This window comes from Halteromyces radiatus (assembly GCF_025201355.1).
Source record: "Halteromyces radiatus strain CBS 162.75 chromosome Unknown BX664scaffold_3, whole genome shotgun sequence".
NCBI lineage: Eukaryota > Fungi > Mucoromycota > Mucoromycetes > Mucorales > Cunninghamellaceae > Halteromyces > Halteromyces radiatus.
In genome coordinates, this window is record NW_026251689.1 from 2,558,007 (window position 1) to 2,571,916 (window position 13,910).

General features: G+C 33.0%; 5 protein-coding genes across 5 annotated transcripts; 2 read left to right on the forward strand and 3 right to left on the reverse strand.

The window, feature by feature from the left end:
• Positions 1-1,423: 1,423 nt before the first annotated feature.
• Positions 1,424-2,037, reverse strand: BX664DRAFT_329760 (uncharacterized protein). The gene has a single exon (XM_051544854.1). The coding sequence runs from the start codon at positions 2,009-2,011 to the stop codon at positions 1,586-1,588; it is 426 nt and encodes a 141-aa protein (XP_051401907.1). The 5' UTR covers positions 2,012-2,037; the 3' UTR covers positions 1,424-1,585.
• Positions 2,038-2,809: 772 nt separating this feature from the next.
• On the reverse strand, positions 2,810-4,787 carry BX664DRAFT_357904 (uncharacterized protein). The gene is made up of 3 exons (XM_051547991.1): positions 4,779-4,787; positions 4,500-4,700; positions 2,810-4,387 (listed from the first exon to the last, which is right to left on the reverse strand). Exons 2-3 carry the CDS (start codon positions 4,648-4,650, stop codon positions 2,865-2,867), a joined length of 1,674 nt encoding a protein of 557 aa, XP_051401908.1. The 5' UTR covers positions 4,651-4,700; positions 4,779-4,787; the 3' UTR covers positions 2,810-2,864.
• A 724-nt stretch (positions 4,788-5,511) lies between these two features.
• On the forward strand, positions 5,512-7,527 carry BX664DRAFT_329764 (pyridoxal phosphate-dependent transferase). Its single transcript, XM_051544855.1, has 6 exons — positions 5,512-5,707; positions 5,780-6,003; positions 6,071-6,341; positions 6,437-6,513; positions 6,585-6,728; positions 6,831-7,527. The coding sequence occupies exons 1-6, from the start codon at positions 5,668-5,670 to the stop codon at positions 7,449-7,451; spliced, it is 1,377 nt and encodes a 458-aa protein (XP_051401909.1). The 5' UTR covers positions 5,512-5,667; the 3' UTR covers positions 7,452-7,527.
• Positions 7,528-9,230: 1,703 nt separating this feature from the next.
• Positions 9,231-12,054, forward strand: BX664DRAFT_261154 (ras guanine nucleotide exchange factor domain-containing protein; the record flags this gene model as incomplete). The annotated part of the gene is made up of 4 exons (XM_051540667.1): positions 9,231-9,993; positions 10,216-10,544; positions 10,635-11,905; positions 12,000-12,054. The coding sequence occupies 4 exons, from the start codon at positions 9,231-9,233 to the stop codon at positions 12,052-12,054; spliced, it is 2,418 nt and encodes an 805-aa protein (XP_051401910.1).
• A 401-nt stretch (positions 12,055-12,455) lies between these two features.
• Positions 12,456-13,807, reverse strand: BX664DRAFT_329769 (uncharacterized protein). The gene has a single exon (XM_051544856.1). The coding sequence runs from the start codon at positions 13,710-13,712 to the stop codon at positions 12,528-12,530; it is 1,185 nt and encodes a 394-aa protein (XP_051401911.1). The 5' UTR covers positions 13,713-13,807; the 3' UTR covers positions 12,456-12,527.
• Positions 13,808-13,910: the final 103 nt, after the last annotated feature.

A 13,910-nucleotide genomic window follows, 5' to 3' on the forward strand; every position in this document is an offset into this window, starting at 1 on the left:
ACTTGTGAGTATATGATTTACGCCGTAAATCAAAACAAAAAAAAATTTCAATGGAAACGAATCACAAGAAATATGTATCACCGTTGTTACCTTTTTTTTTCCCAGACAGAGTACTGATCATCATCTAACTTTTTTTACATTCATGCACGAACCCATTGTATCTGTTCAGACGTAAAAATCATCCATCAGTAATCGTATTCAAATTTTCACGAAATACCCTGTATCAAAGGATCCTATGGATAGTAGAAAAAAAAAAAAAAAGAACATGATTATTAGTTATTCTTAGTGCCTTGAGAGAGAGATAACCACCGGATTCTATCTTTCTAGTAACTTATCTAAATCTTACCGTTTGGTCAGTTGAGAGATACCTACAGTAGGTTTTTACTGGGTTATTGTGTAAGCTTTTTAGTGACACTTGTTGTTATCGTTATATTGGATGTATAGTGTTAGACCAAAGAAAAAAGAAGCATAAAGTCAACATGAAGAGGAGAATGATAAAGGTATGGTGATCGGTAATGGCTTGTTGAATAGTATTGATGGAAAGGTAAAAAATGGATATAGTCAAGGAGTACAAAGGCCAAACGTGGAAAGGGTTAACATTGTTGAAAAGGGATGGAAAAAGAGGAAAGAAAAGTGGAACAAATAAGGAGAGAAGGTGGGGAACTCAATTTTTTATGATCTAGAAAGGAAAGTCCCGGCTGTTACGCATATAGGTAACCAATCTGATGGATCATCAACAAATATGAAAAGAAAAAAAAAGTTAAGAGGATACATACAAATATTCTCTGTAAAATCACAAATCCTAACTATTCTGTAAATTAACTATAGTTGATTCACTCGAGTCAGTTATCATGATATGTCTTATTTTTCAAAATAAAAAAAAAAAAAAAGGGAGGGAATGAAGCTGTCAATAAATTGTAATAAAAATTACCATTTTAGGTCATCTCTATATTAATACAATTTGGTTACTCCAATCCATTATTTTCAATTATGGTAGTTTGATCTTCATCATCAAAAAAAAAAAAAAATAATCATTATCTAGATAGGAAAAAAAAAAAAAACAAGTGATCGGCATGTTGTAGAATGTTGTACCAGAAATGATTGATTAGGACCCAACAATCTAGCCTTCAAAGTGTAGAACTACAGTATATCAACATATGCATCACATGTTCTTCACTAATCATCATAAAAATTGATAAATAGACAAACTTTTCACCAATCAATTGAAAGATCGACCGATCCATGGTGAAGAGAAACTTATGATTCCCACATTCATTCATATACGTGTTGATTCCATTAAAGAAAAAAAGATGATCTCATTAAAGGGATATTACTTTTGTCGTCTTCGTTCAGTTTCAAATATTCTATACTAAAACAGGCTATGATAAATCTTTTCATAATCATTATTTAAAACAAATCAACTGTTTTTTTTTTTATTGTCCATAAAATAAAAGATGGGGAGGGTATCATGACTAAATCTAATAAGTAGTAATAATAATAAATTTTATATAAATAGATAATAAACTATATACAAAAGTAAAGATATATATATATAAATATGTATAAATAATATGTATAAGAATAATCACACCATAGATCCATCGACTTCATAAGTTGCAATGATTTTCCGATCAGCAGTTCTACAACGGACCATCCAATTACCATTGGGTAATTTGAGATAAAAGATAGAATAACCTTGATCCGCCTTTCCAAATACATGAGCTGGAGGATGATTTTCAGGTGATGAAGTAGTTGTGGAATTTGTTGTATCAGAATGATCAGACATTTGAATAAAAGAAGATGATGAATCAGAATAAGTTGTATTTAATGATGAACAAGAACTTGAACTGAGTGATAATTCCGAATTTGTCATGGATTCTTTTCGTTGACGTCGTAAAGAGAAGAGTTTCCGATGATTTGTAAAAATTGATAATCGTTTAATGGATTTACGACAAGGAGTATGAAATGAATAAGTAGAATGATGATTGTCCATAGATGATGATAAAAACATATTTATTTTTCTTAACAAAAAAAAAAAAAAAAGAAAAGAAAGAGATAAAAAAAAAAAAAGATCAGGTTCTTTTATGTGGAATTCGGACTTTTTTTTTGATGTACCCTGTTTTCTCGGCGTCTCTTCCTCAACCCCCTTGTTTGCTTAGCCAAAAAAGCAAAAAAAAAAAAAAAAAAGCTTTGAAGAAAAATTTCGGTAACCTCCGCAGCAAATCCGCAGAGATATCCAACTTGGCAGTAATAGAATGATTAGCGATCTTAATATTGAATCATAGTTAATCAATCAATTTAACTGCGGATCCATTCTTCTTCTCCTTTTGATGCATTATTAAATAAATATAAAAAATAAAATAAAATACAAATGTTTTAGAATGATAAAATATATTATTATTAATCTGATGTTTATTTATCATTTACCAAAGAAAAAACCGGCCCGAATCTCCTCGATCGGATAAAAATGACACATCCTTTTGTTGTATGTGTAACCAAAAGCATCATTTCATTGGCGCCAAGTCGTCATCATTTTCAAACAATAGGGGTAAATAAAGGAGAATAAAGACTTTTCTTTTTATTATTATTATTCAATAAGGGTATATACGAGAATAAAAGGATGTATCAAATAAAATAAATAAAAAAAGATGTAGGAGTGAAAGTGACAACTAACTATTTTTTTTTTTTTAAAAAAAAGAGAATGTGTATATATATATAAAAATGACTGTGTGTAAATAATGTACAAAAGATAAGTGATCAATAATAATAATAAAAAATTATATACTAGTAAATGAAAGATAATAGTAATAAAAAAAAAAAAAGGGAGGGGGAGGGAAGGAAAAAATTAAAGGGAAAAGGGCTATTTACACTTGAATGGTGACTGATTTCTTCTTTTCCGGATGAATTGAAGCCGAAGATATAGCATAACTGTTGGTTGATAAGCTGCTTGTTTCATTTAATCCAAGATCATTCCCAAATTGGGCATCCACATCATCATTGTCTATATTAATTTCGTCATCATCATCAATATCATCATCGTGGCTGTCAAAATGAAAATGATGTTGTTGATTATTATCGTTATCATCATCATCTTCTTCGTCATCATCATCATCTACCCATTCAACAAATTTGCGTGTCACATTTCGTAATTGGTCGGCTACAAGGTCAAGTTGTAATAAATCATGATCATTATTGTTTTCAAAAGTTGCTGGTGAAGGTAAAGTATGCCACCAAGTTGTCACTGCATCACCATCAACGATATCATATTTGTAAAGCATCACGAGTAAACGATGGAAATTTTGTACAATATATTGTGATTCCTGATAGGTTTGATCAGGTTGTGTTCCTTGATGAAGAAGTCGTAATAATATGCGTTCAGCTTGATGTAAGAATTGATATTGATCTTCGTCGTTGTGTACATATCGTTCTAAAATGGCTTTCCAAAAATGTATAAACACGTCTTGAATTTGAGTAGTCATTAACCTAGCAACACTTAGAGATCTGTCTTGATCAAGTTCGGTGTCATTATCAATAGAAGAAGATGTAGGAGTTGAGGTGTGTATGGTATCACGAATCCAGCCTAGAAAAGCATCAGCCAAAGTTTTCAATACCCTATCAGGTGATGGATCATATTTCAGCATCAAGTCGTCGAATTCCAGATTGGCACGTGCGCTAGTCAAGTTGGAAACCAAAGCTTGTCGTAAGTAAGAAATGGCCAAATCTTCAAATTCTTCTTCAATAGCCGAAGGATCATCCTCTTCATCGTCCTCTTCATCGTGATTATTTTGATCATGGTTGATTTCATCATAACATTTTCGTTCGTTATTGCAGTCCATATCTTCACAACCCCATAAAGGACACACTTCATCATCCAAAGAAGAAGATAAATTGTTGTAATAACTGGTGATAGAAGTATTTGTATTGATATGATTATTCTTGACTAATTGGTTTCGAAGAGCTGTCAGTTGATCTTGTTGATCTAATATTTCAAGTTCTAATTGGGTATGTTTGTTGATAGAATCGTCGAAATATTTCTTATGTACTTGTTCAGCGATTTGTCGAGATTCTCTTTCATGGCGTAAATCTTCTTTGAGAATATTGACACTATTGCGTAAACCGGCATTTTCAGAGCGTAAACGACGTATTTCACGTAATAATCGATTATAAGAGTGTTTCTTTGTTTTGCCAGTAATATTGTGATCAATAGGTGGTGATACATCGGAAATAGAAGAATTAGTTGAATCAAAAGAAGTAGATGAATATTGATCTTCAATTGGAAGTGAAGAAGGATGATTCAATTCGTGAGGATAATATTGATGTCTAATCATATCTGCTGCCGACATTCGGTAAAATGTAATTTCAAGAGGTGATTGTCGTATAACTGATTCTAATAAAAAAAATAAAAATAATAAAATAAATAAATAAATAAATAAATATAAAATAAAATAAAAAATGAAATATAAAGTAATTCTTAATATTATATATATATATTCTTTTACCTAATTTGTTTGCATTCATTCGACACATTGCTGCGGGTGTTCCAATAAGATGATGATGATGTTTTGATAATAAAGTTGGTTGGTCAATAGTTGGTTTAAGAGTTGTTATCATATTTCCAGAAATGTCATAAATAGGAAGAGGTGTTGGCATTTTTCAATTGTTTTTTTTTTAATAGTAAGAAAAAGAGAGAGAGAGAGGGGCTATATAAAAAGTTTAACTATTAGTTTTTGTTTTAGTTTTAGTTTTAAATTGGAGAATATTAATAATAAAAAACTTACTGTAAAAAAAAAAAAGAATGAAAGATAAAAAATGCTTCAAAGCAAAAAAGAAAAAAAAAAAGAAAAAGATTGTAAATGAATAAATTCAAATCGCTTTAACGTTTTGTTGTATAGAAATAATGAAAATTGTATTATTTTTAAGAACAAAAGAAAGATGTATTTAGAAATAGGGAGAAAAAAAGAATAGAAAAAAAAAAAGTATTGCGGGGAATGAAAAAAGTTTTTTCTTTTTTCCTCTTAACCGTACTCATTTTTTAATGTGGTGGTTTCAGAACCTTAGCTAAGAAATGAGTCATACATTCTGCCACCGATCATCACATTATTATTATTTTTATTATTATTTTTTATTTTTTAATATAAAACCTCAATTTGGATGATTTATATTTGTTTTCTTTTTTTTGATATTTATGACGTCCTTGTACAACTTGATATATCAAAGTACTGTATTGCGTTATTTTCATATATATATATATTCTCTTACCTAATCTAATTTTGATGATTCCAGCTTATTCGATGAACTCCGTTGAAAGGAATTCTAAATGAAAAAGTGGCGATAATTTCTTCCTTTTTTTTTCATTCATTCATTCATTATCCCCTTTTTCAATTATGGTGGCAACTCAAAATAATGTTGATAATGCTAGTGAGCTCGATCACATGCTTTCATCCTTGCATAAGTTATTGATAGATTGTAAGTCAAAAAAAAAAAAAAATCAAAGCGCCCAATCAATTTTTTTTTTTTTTGAAATGATAGTTGTTCCTAATTTTTTTTCTCCTTTTCTTTTTCCCTATTTCACCCTTTCACTTCTTTTTTAATTTAGATGTCAAAGAAGGACAAAATTCTGATAATGCTGTGGTAGATTATTATTCACCTAAAGAACTTTACAAACAAATGGATTTTACTTTACCAGACAATGGGGCAGGTATTGAAGGTAAATTTTTTTAAATGTTTTTTTTTTCTTTTTAAAGATAAGGAAAGTCTATTAACATATTGATATATAAAGATACTTTTGAACTTATCAAGGATACTCTCAAATTCAGTGTGAACACATGGAATCCTCGCTTTATGGATAAACTTTACGCAGGAACCAATCCTATTGGTGTTATCTCAGAGATAATACTTGCAGTTTTGAATAGCAATTCTCATGTCTATCATTGCTCTCCTGTACTCAGTCTCATGGAAGTAGAAGTGACTCGTGCAACTGCTCGTTTATTGAATATGGGAAAAGTAAGTAATATATATAACATATATATTGTATAACTCATATATATATGTATTTTTTTTTTTAATTTAGGATGCTGGTGGTTTACTATGTCCTGGTGGTTCAGCATCTAATCTATTGGCAATGGTGACAGCTCGAAATAGACTTTATCCAAGTATCAAAACCAAAGGTTATTTACCTAGACCCTATGTTCCAAATGCAGAATATGGTGTACTCAAAGTATTTACATCTACTGACAGTCATTACAGTATTGAAAAGGCAGCTCAAGTTTTGGGATTGGGTATGGAAAGTGTGATCAAGGTACCAACAGATGAATATGGACGAATGCGGATGGATGAATTAGGCAAGTATATATATATTTATAAAAAAGAAGAAAGTCTCTTGACTTTTTTTTTTTATGAAATCCATTCATTTATCATTATTTTTTTTTTCTATTAGAACGATTGTTACAAGAATCTCTGAATCGTAATGAAACTCCTTTCTTTATCAATGCAACATCTGGTACAACAGTGATGGTAAAAGAAAAAAAGAATTGCTTAAAAAATAACTAGATCATCATGAGATTCAACCTTTTCTATTTATATAGGGAGCCTTTGATCCTTTAGATAAGATAGCGATCTTGGCAAAAAAATACAATTGTTGGTGTCATGCTGATGGTTCTTTCGGTGGTTCTGCTGTTTTTTCTGATCAAGTGATCAAGACAAAGGATTGGTTTCATGGTTCTGAATTGGTAAAAAAAAAAAAAAAAAAAAAAAGAAAATGAAGATTATGAGAAATTTAGGGGTTTGACTAAAAAGGAAACTAACAAAAAAGTTAAATTACTTTTCAATAGGTGGATTCCTTCACAATGAACCCACACAAGTTATTAGGGGTTCCTTTACAATGTTCCATGTTATTAACACCTCACAATGGTCATTTATTATTTGCTCAAGCGAATTCACTCAAAGCTGATTATTTATTCCATGGTAATTCTTATGATCTCGGTGCAGGTACTATTGGATGTGGAAGAAGACCAGATGCTCTCAAAGTGTTTTTGGCTTGGAAATTTTATGGAAAGAATGGATTAGGAAAACGTGTTGATAGAGCTTTATCATCGGCTTCTGAATTTATGGATATGGTTAGACAACGACCTGGGTTCGTTTTGGTTAAGGATCCTTGTCCCTTTGTACAAGTTTGTTTTTGGTATATTCCTTCCTCGATCAAGAACAAATTGGATGAATGGAAATTGAATGGTCTCTATCAAGAAAAGGTGGCGGTGGTAACTAAATTAATTCAACAACGTATCAATCATTCTGGTAGTTTTCTAGTTGATCATGCTCCTTTGAATGATTTACCAGATTTCTTCCGTATTGTCATTAATGCTCCTACTGTCAGTGTACAACGTGATTTATCAGTATTATTAGATAGAATAGAATTAGAGGCAAATAGTATAGAATGGAATAATATAGTATAAAAATATTCTTTCAATAAGAAAAAACACTTTATCTATTTCATCTGTATAGAAATGTGATTGTTCTTTTTGTGATTGGCAGAAAACATCTTCATGTGGGGCAAATGATGCACGAGCCTAGCAAGTTTTGAAACACAGCTTCTCCAAAAAAAAAAAAAAAAAAATCAGACAGGTTATTTTTTTTTTTTCCTTTGTTCCCATACACCTGACTCCTTTCTATCATATATCTTTTATTTTTTCCTTCTTCCTCCATTCTTTCTCCTATTTTTAATTAATTCTTTTTTATTCTCTTTCATTTAAAAGGCATTACCATGGCAGCTGAATTGAAGCTGTTGTGCCGTGCAAAAGCTCTCTATCCTTATACTGCGAACGATGGTTCTTCTGTAAGCTTTGACAAAGGGGATATTATCGATGTTCTTGCTCAACTTCCTTCTGGTTGGTGGGATGGTTTGTAAGTGTCAATCCCTTTTTCTTTGTCCTCTTTTTTTTTTTTTCTTTCTTCTAAATTCTTTTTCTTTCTTTTATTTTATATTTGTTGGTAGATGTAATGGTGTTCGTGGCTGGTTTCCTAGCAATTATGTTGAAATCATTGAAGTTTATACCGATAGTGCCTTAGTATCCAAAGGTGCTAGTCAACCTACCGGTGCAACCATGGTATGTGCGGAGAAAGATATCTTTATTTTTCTATATCTATATTACTCACTTCTCTTTCTTCCTTTCTTTTTCTTTCTTTTTTTTTTTTCTTTTGTGTGTGTGTCTCTAAAAGCAACATTCAGTGATCTCCGATACTGATATTCAAGGTGGCGATTCCTTTCGACCTTCTTCTCAACAAAGTCGTACTACTCTACTTTTTGACGATCAATTAGAACAAAGTACAACAGACACATCAGCACCTTCCTCCTCTTCAAACTGGACAGTGGAGAAAATGAAAGACGGATCGTCATCTTACTATTACAATCAACGTACAGGCGAAATGCTTCCTATTAATTCTACCGATCCTATTTTATTGGAAGAAAACGATACCCTGTCAGATTTAGAAACCAATGACGATGTTCTCTCTTTTGTTGATTCACCTAGTGGTTCTGACGATAATAATGGTCCATCTTATTCTATGGATTCTTCTTCTATGGAAAACTCTCCTGGTGATAATTACAATAATAGTGGCTGGATGGGTATTGATGAAAATTCACCTCAGGTAATAATATAATACATTATACATTATACTTTTAATTTGAAATAACATGGTACAACGTGTAACATGTTTTCTTTTCTTTTTCTTTTTTTTTTCTTTTACTAATATATGAAATTCTTTTTTTTTTTTTTTTTTTTTTTTTTTTTTGTTACTAGTTACCTTCTCCATGGATCAAACGTCCTGTACCTCAGGGTGGTCATTGTTATTATAACACGGCTACACAAGAAGTGGTTTGGGATATCAATGATATTACGGATCATACAAATGAAATTACAGTAAGTTTGAGTTTATCTTTTACTGAAAGCAAATATATTGATCAAGTTACACAAATATACTTTTATTAGGCACAGAATGGATCACCAAGGCAAAACAGAAGAAATTTAGAATTACCAAAACCACAACCAAGATCTCCAGCACGCAAGATGACTATCAGACGTGGATCCGTTATTTCTCCCAATGAACCTTTAACTTGGAAAAAACTTTCTATACATATCGCTTTGGCTATTCACAATCTCAATATTGCAGTACGAAATTCCAACATTCAATCATTCGAACCTTATACATCCTCTATTGTAGACGCTATTCGATTCATGCTATTAGCTTCCGGGACTGTGGACAAAGACGCTGTCTATCTTCGAACCAATGCTGTACTTAGGGCTCACCACCGTACTATGATGGCTTCTCTTTCAAAGCTTATTCTATCCTCTCACGCTTGTGTTCACAATCCTACCGACAATATTTCCAGAATGCTTTCCGATAGCAATGATTTATTATTGGCCACACGTAATTTTGTCAGCACTAGCGAATCTATACCTGTTCCTGTACAACATATCGAGCCTCAGTTACAAAAACAACGACGATCATCTACAGCAATTAATAACATGAATGTATGGACGGAAACATCAACTGGATATAAATCAAAATACACTCTTGATGCAGATCTAGCAGAAAGCGTTGAAGCTTATGGAAACAATATGCAGGAATCTATTGATGGGATGATCAACAGTATTGTAACATATAAACAACAATTGCAAGCTTCATCCAAACAAACTACTATCGCATTGGATTCACCACGATCATCACTCTCTGCACTTTTATTCTCACAATTTCGAAATTTCAGCAATCAAACTGGGCAATTCTTGGATATATTCGACGAAATTGACTTTACAGAATTTCAATCACCTGAACTGATTGAATTGGGTGAATTACGACAAAAGTTATACCGTGGAATAGGTGATCTCTTTTGCAAGCTCCAGGTTTTAACGGATGAGAGTGTACCTTTGAATGGAACAGCGGAAGTATCAGAACAAGATGGTATGGAAACAAAGAAAACTATTCAAGATATCTGCGACTGTGTTGACAAATTGGTGTTTGATCCCAGCATTCGACAACGGAATCTCAACAACGATTTGCCCGATTCAGCACTATTTGGCGTGGAAGATACATCACATACTGATTACAATAATGAAGAAGATGAAATGGATAACGATAGCTATTATACGGATGCAGTGGCTTCTGGTAGTTTTGGTAGCGCCCCTGGAACTGGACAACTTACAACAAAGACACCAACTACAGACAATGGTAGTCCAGTTCATTCACCAACTAAACTTGACAAAACCGACAACAGCAATGCTACTGGATTATTATTAGAATCACTACCTGGTCTAACTGATGCAACATCATCATCTGCTCGACCTTCATCAACTGGAGCATTAGCATCTACCAGTTCTCCCGTCGTCACTAGTGGTACTTCAGTCTCACCTACATCCGTCCAAGACAATATATCTACATCATTACAACGAAAACCATCTACTTCTCCTGAATATCCTCGACAATCCAGTGCAAAACTCAAGAAATTCTTTGGTGATGATGTACCAGAACAAATTTCACATACTCCCCCTTCTGTTATGGATCAAAACCCAACTGTAGCAGGTGGACCTCCCAATGTCTCGATGGATAGTGGAGGTAGTGGTAATGGTGGTGATGCAACAAAGGAAGAAGAACGACCTTGGTACCTACAGTATGACTACAAACCCAATGAAATTGTGTTCAACATGGAAGGCTCGGTGAAAGGAGGGACTCTGATGGCGTTAGTTGTACGACTCACTTTACATGATTATTTGGATATGAACTTTATCAATACATTCTTATTGACATATCGATCCTTTTGTTCATCCATGGAATTACTCAAATTACTGGAAAAACGATACACAGGTACACCTCCTGAGGGATTGACGGAACAAGAACTAGAAATCTGGAGGAATAAGAAACTGAAATTAATACGACTACGGGTGTTCAATGTATTGAAGAATTGGCTGGAACAGTATTACAACGAAGATGATCATATGATTTTGGATGAATTACTGGAATTCACAACGACAACCATCCGAAGCACTTTACGATTCTCAGCAGAACAATTGGAACGACTTATCAAGAAACGAAAAGAAGCTACTGGGGATGGATTGAAGAAAATGGTGTTGACTTTACCTACAGCCCCACCAGTACCGATCTTACCGCGTAATCGTAAAAAATTCCGTTTGATGGATATTGATGCTCTGGAACTTGCCCGACAAATGACAATTATGGATTTCAAATTATACAGTTCTATTCGACCGGTTGAATGTTTGAACAAGGCATGGTCCAAGGATGCTGCTGAAGATCAAGCACATGTAGCGGTGAATATCCGTGCATCGATTGAATATTGTAATCAAGTGACATCTTGGGTATCAGATGCAATCCTAAGTCAATCTGAAGTCAAGAAAAGGGTGACACTGATCAAGCATTGGGTGCAAATTGCTGAACGATGTCGACAACTCAACAACTTCAACACATGTATGGCCATCCTCTCTGCGTTTGACAATAGTGCGGTGGGACGATTGAAACGAACATGGGAAATGGTAGGTGCTCGTACGAACCAAGTATTATCACAGATACGTCGATTGATGGGTGCCAATCGCAACTTTACTGAATACCGTGCCATCATCCATTCCATCAATCCACCCTGTATTCCTTTCTTGGGTATCTATTTGCAAGATCTGACTTTTATTGAAGATGGGAACGCTGATTATCTCAAGACATCCAAGGATATGATCAACTTTGCCAAACGTGCCAAAACAGCAGAAGTCATTCGTGAAATTCAACAATATCAATCTACCTATTATCAACTCACTCCTGTCGATGAAATTCAAGCATTTATTCAAACCAATCTTCAAAGTACCCGTGATGAAGAACAACTTTACAATGAAAGTTTGAAATTAGAACCAAGGTAAAAAAAAAAAAAAAAAAAAAAAAAGGAAATAGAATGATGATGAAGAAAGATACTCACTTTTTTTTTTTTTTTTTTTTTTTTTTTATTGAAGGGAACGGGAAGATGAAAAGATTACTCGATTATTACAAGAATCAGGTTTCTTATGATCGCATATGCATTCTACCGCCTACCCACGTTTTTCATTTTCATTTTTTTTTTATTTACTACCATTAGTTTATTATTACATTTCATTTTCCCATCTTTTTATTCATGATACTGCTCTCTCTTTCTCTTTTTGTAATTAGTGTCCTCCTCCAATCTTTTACTTTTTAATATAACGTATAATTTCCCCTCTTAATTTATTTTTACATACCACTCTTTATTTTTTTTTTTTGTCACATGTGATTTCTCATTTTTTTTTATTATTATTATTTTATTCTATACAATCATTCAATAAACAAGATTATATACAAGAAATATAATGATGTTGGAACTTTCGATCATAATAAATGGACGGATCTGGTTTTTATTGATCAAGAGATAATAAAAAATGTACAAAAATGCAAAGGAAGTATACATATAATGGAATGAGTAAAAAAAAAAAAAGATGATCTAGACTAGGTAAAATAAAGAAGAGAAACTAAGTTTTGACCAAACCATGCCAAACACGACCCCATAAAGAAGTGACCCAAGGTGAATGATGATTGGAAGACGATGGTGATGATGTAGTTGCTGATGGTAAAGAAAGACGTTGATTCAGAGAATGATCTAATCTTTTCAAATGGGTTCTGTGGATGAATTGACGTTGTTCGGCATGAGGGCATTGATCTGATCCAATACGCATGGCTGATGAGGGTGATACTATTGGTGATGATAAAGTATACGATGGATGATCTGTCGCTGATGATGGTGACGATGGTGATGGTGGTGGTGGTGGTTGTAGTGTTGGAGTTGTTGGTGATAAGGAGAAAGAAGTAGTTTTTGTTACTGGTGATGATAATAATGTTGGCATAGAATGAATTTCTTGCTTGTTTGTCAAACACCTGATAAGACTATTTAACATTGGTCGTTGATATTGATTGATGGTACAATATTCATTTTCCACATGTTGATAAAGCGTGTCATCGGTATTGCTTGTATTGTCCGTTTGTATAAAACGAGATATTAGGCGATGATGATGATGCTGTTGTTGTTGTTGTTGCTGTTGTTGTTGTTGTTGTTGAGTTGATGATTGCTGAGTTGATTTGGAAAATAGTGAAGGACCAGGTGATGAAGATGTAGATGAGATTTGAAGAGCACGAGAATAAGTATTGGTCAATTCCAACTTGGCATTGGAAGAAGATGGAGATACAGCATTGGCATGAATGATATGTTCCACAGGTTTAGCGCATTCAGTTGTAGTAGAAACAAGAAAAGGAGGTGTACTTACTCTTGATGATGATATCGAGGATGATTTCCTTTGTTTACTAGTGTTGGATGATATAGATGACGATGACGATGATGACGATAGTGTTACAGTTGGTATTGGACATAGAGGTTGTATTGCTTGTTGTGATAACGACCGGCGCGTAGATTTGGTATCTTCCATAGATGGTGAACGTTTTATAAACTTGATACCAGTTGTTCTTCTTTTTACTGTATGATGATTAGTTCGTTTGTTTGTATGATTGCTATTGATTGTAGTTGTTTCTAATACATGTGGAGGTGAAGGAGGTGATGTTGTTGTTATGAGAAGTGGTTGTGATTCATGTCGTTTATAATTAGAAGGTGGAGATGGTGGATACGATTTTGAATTTTCACCTAACACGAACTTTTTATTTTCCATATATTATAAGAATAATGCAATAAAAAAGAAAAAGAATGAAAAAAAAACCCATTTCCCGTTCACTTTTTGTTTCAAAAGCATTTCTGTCGGAAAATGAAAAATAACATATATTCCCTTGCTCAAGAATTATCATATATTGTCAACTTTTTTTTTTTTTTTTTTTTTTTCTGAAGCTCTTCAATTTATATGCCAATTTAC

What these genes read in the sequence shown, in the direction of transcription:
- BX664DRAFT_357904 (XM_051547991.1), bottom strand. Translation starts at nt 4,650, where the DNA reads ATGCCAACACCTCTTCCTATTTATGACATTTCTGGAAATATGATAACA. An exon ending in AATGAATGCAAACAAATTAG is followed by an intron (nt 4,388 to 4,499) that starts GTAAAAGAATAT and finishes TTTTTTTATTAG; the next exon opens with AATCAGTTATACGACAATCA.
- BX664DRAFT_329769 (XM_051544856.1), bottom strand. Translation starts at nt 13,712, where the DNA reads ATGGAAAATAAAAAGTTCGTGTTAGGTGAAAATTCAAAATCGTATCCA.
- BX664DRAFT_329760 (XM_051544854.1), bottom strand. Translation starts at nt 2,011, where the DNA reads ATGTTTTTATCATCATCTATGGACAATCATCATTCTACTTATTCATTT.
- BX664DRAFT_329764 (XM_051544855.1), top strand. Translation starts at nt 5,668, where the DNA reads ATGGATTTTACTTTACCAGACAATGGGGCAGGTATTGAAG. An exon ending in GTTTATTGAATATGGGAAAA is followed by an intron (nt 6,004 to 6,070) that starts GTAAGTAATATA and finishes TTTTTAATTTAG; the next exon opens with GATGCTGGTGGTTTACTATG. An exon ending in AATGCGGATGGATGAATTAG is followed by an intron (nt 6,342 to 6,436) that starts GCAAGTATATAT and finishes TTTTTCTATTAG; the next exon opens with AACGATTGTTACAAGAATCT.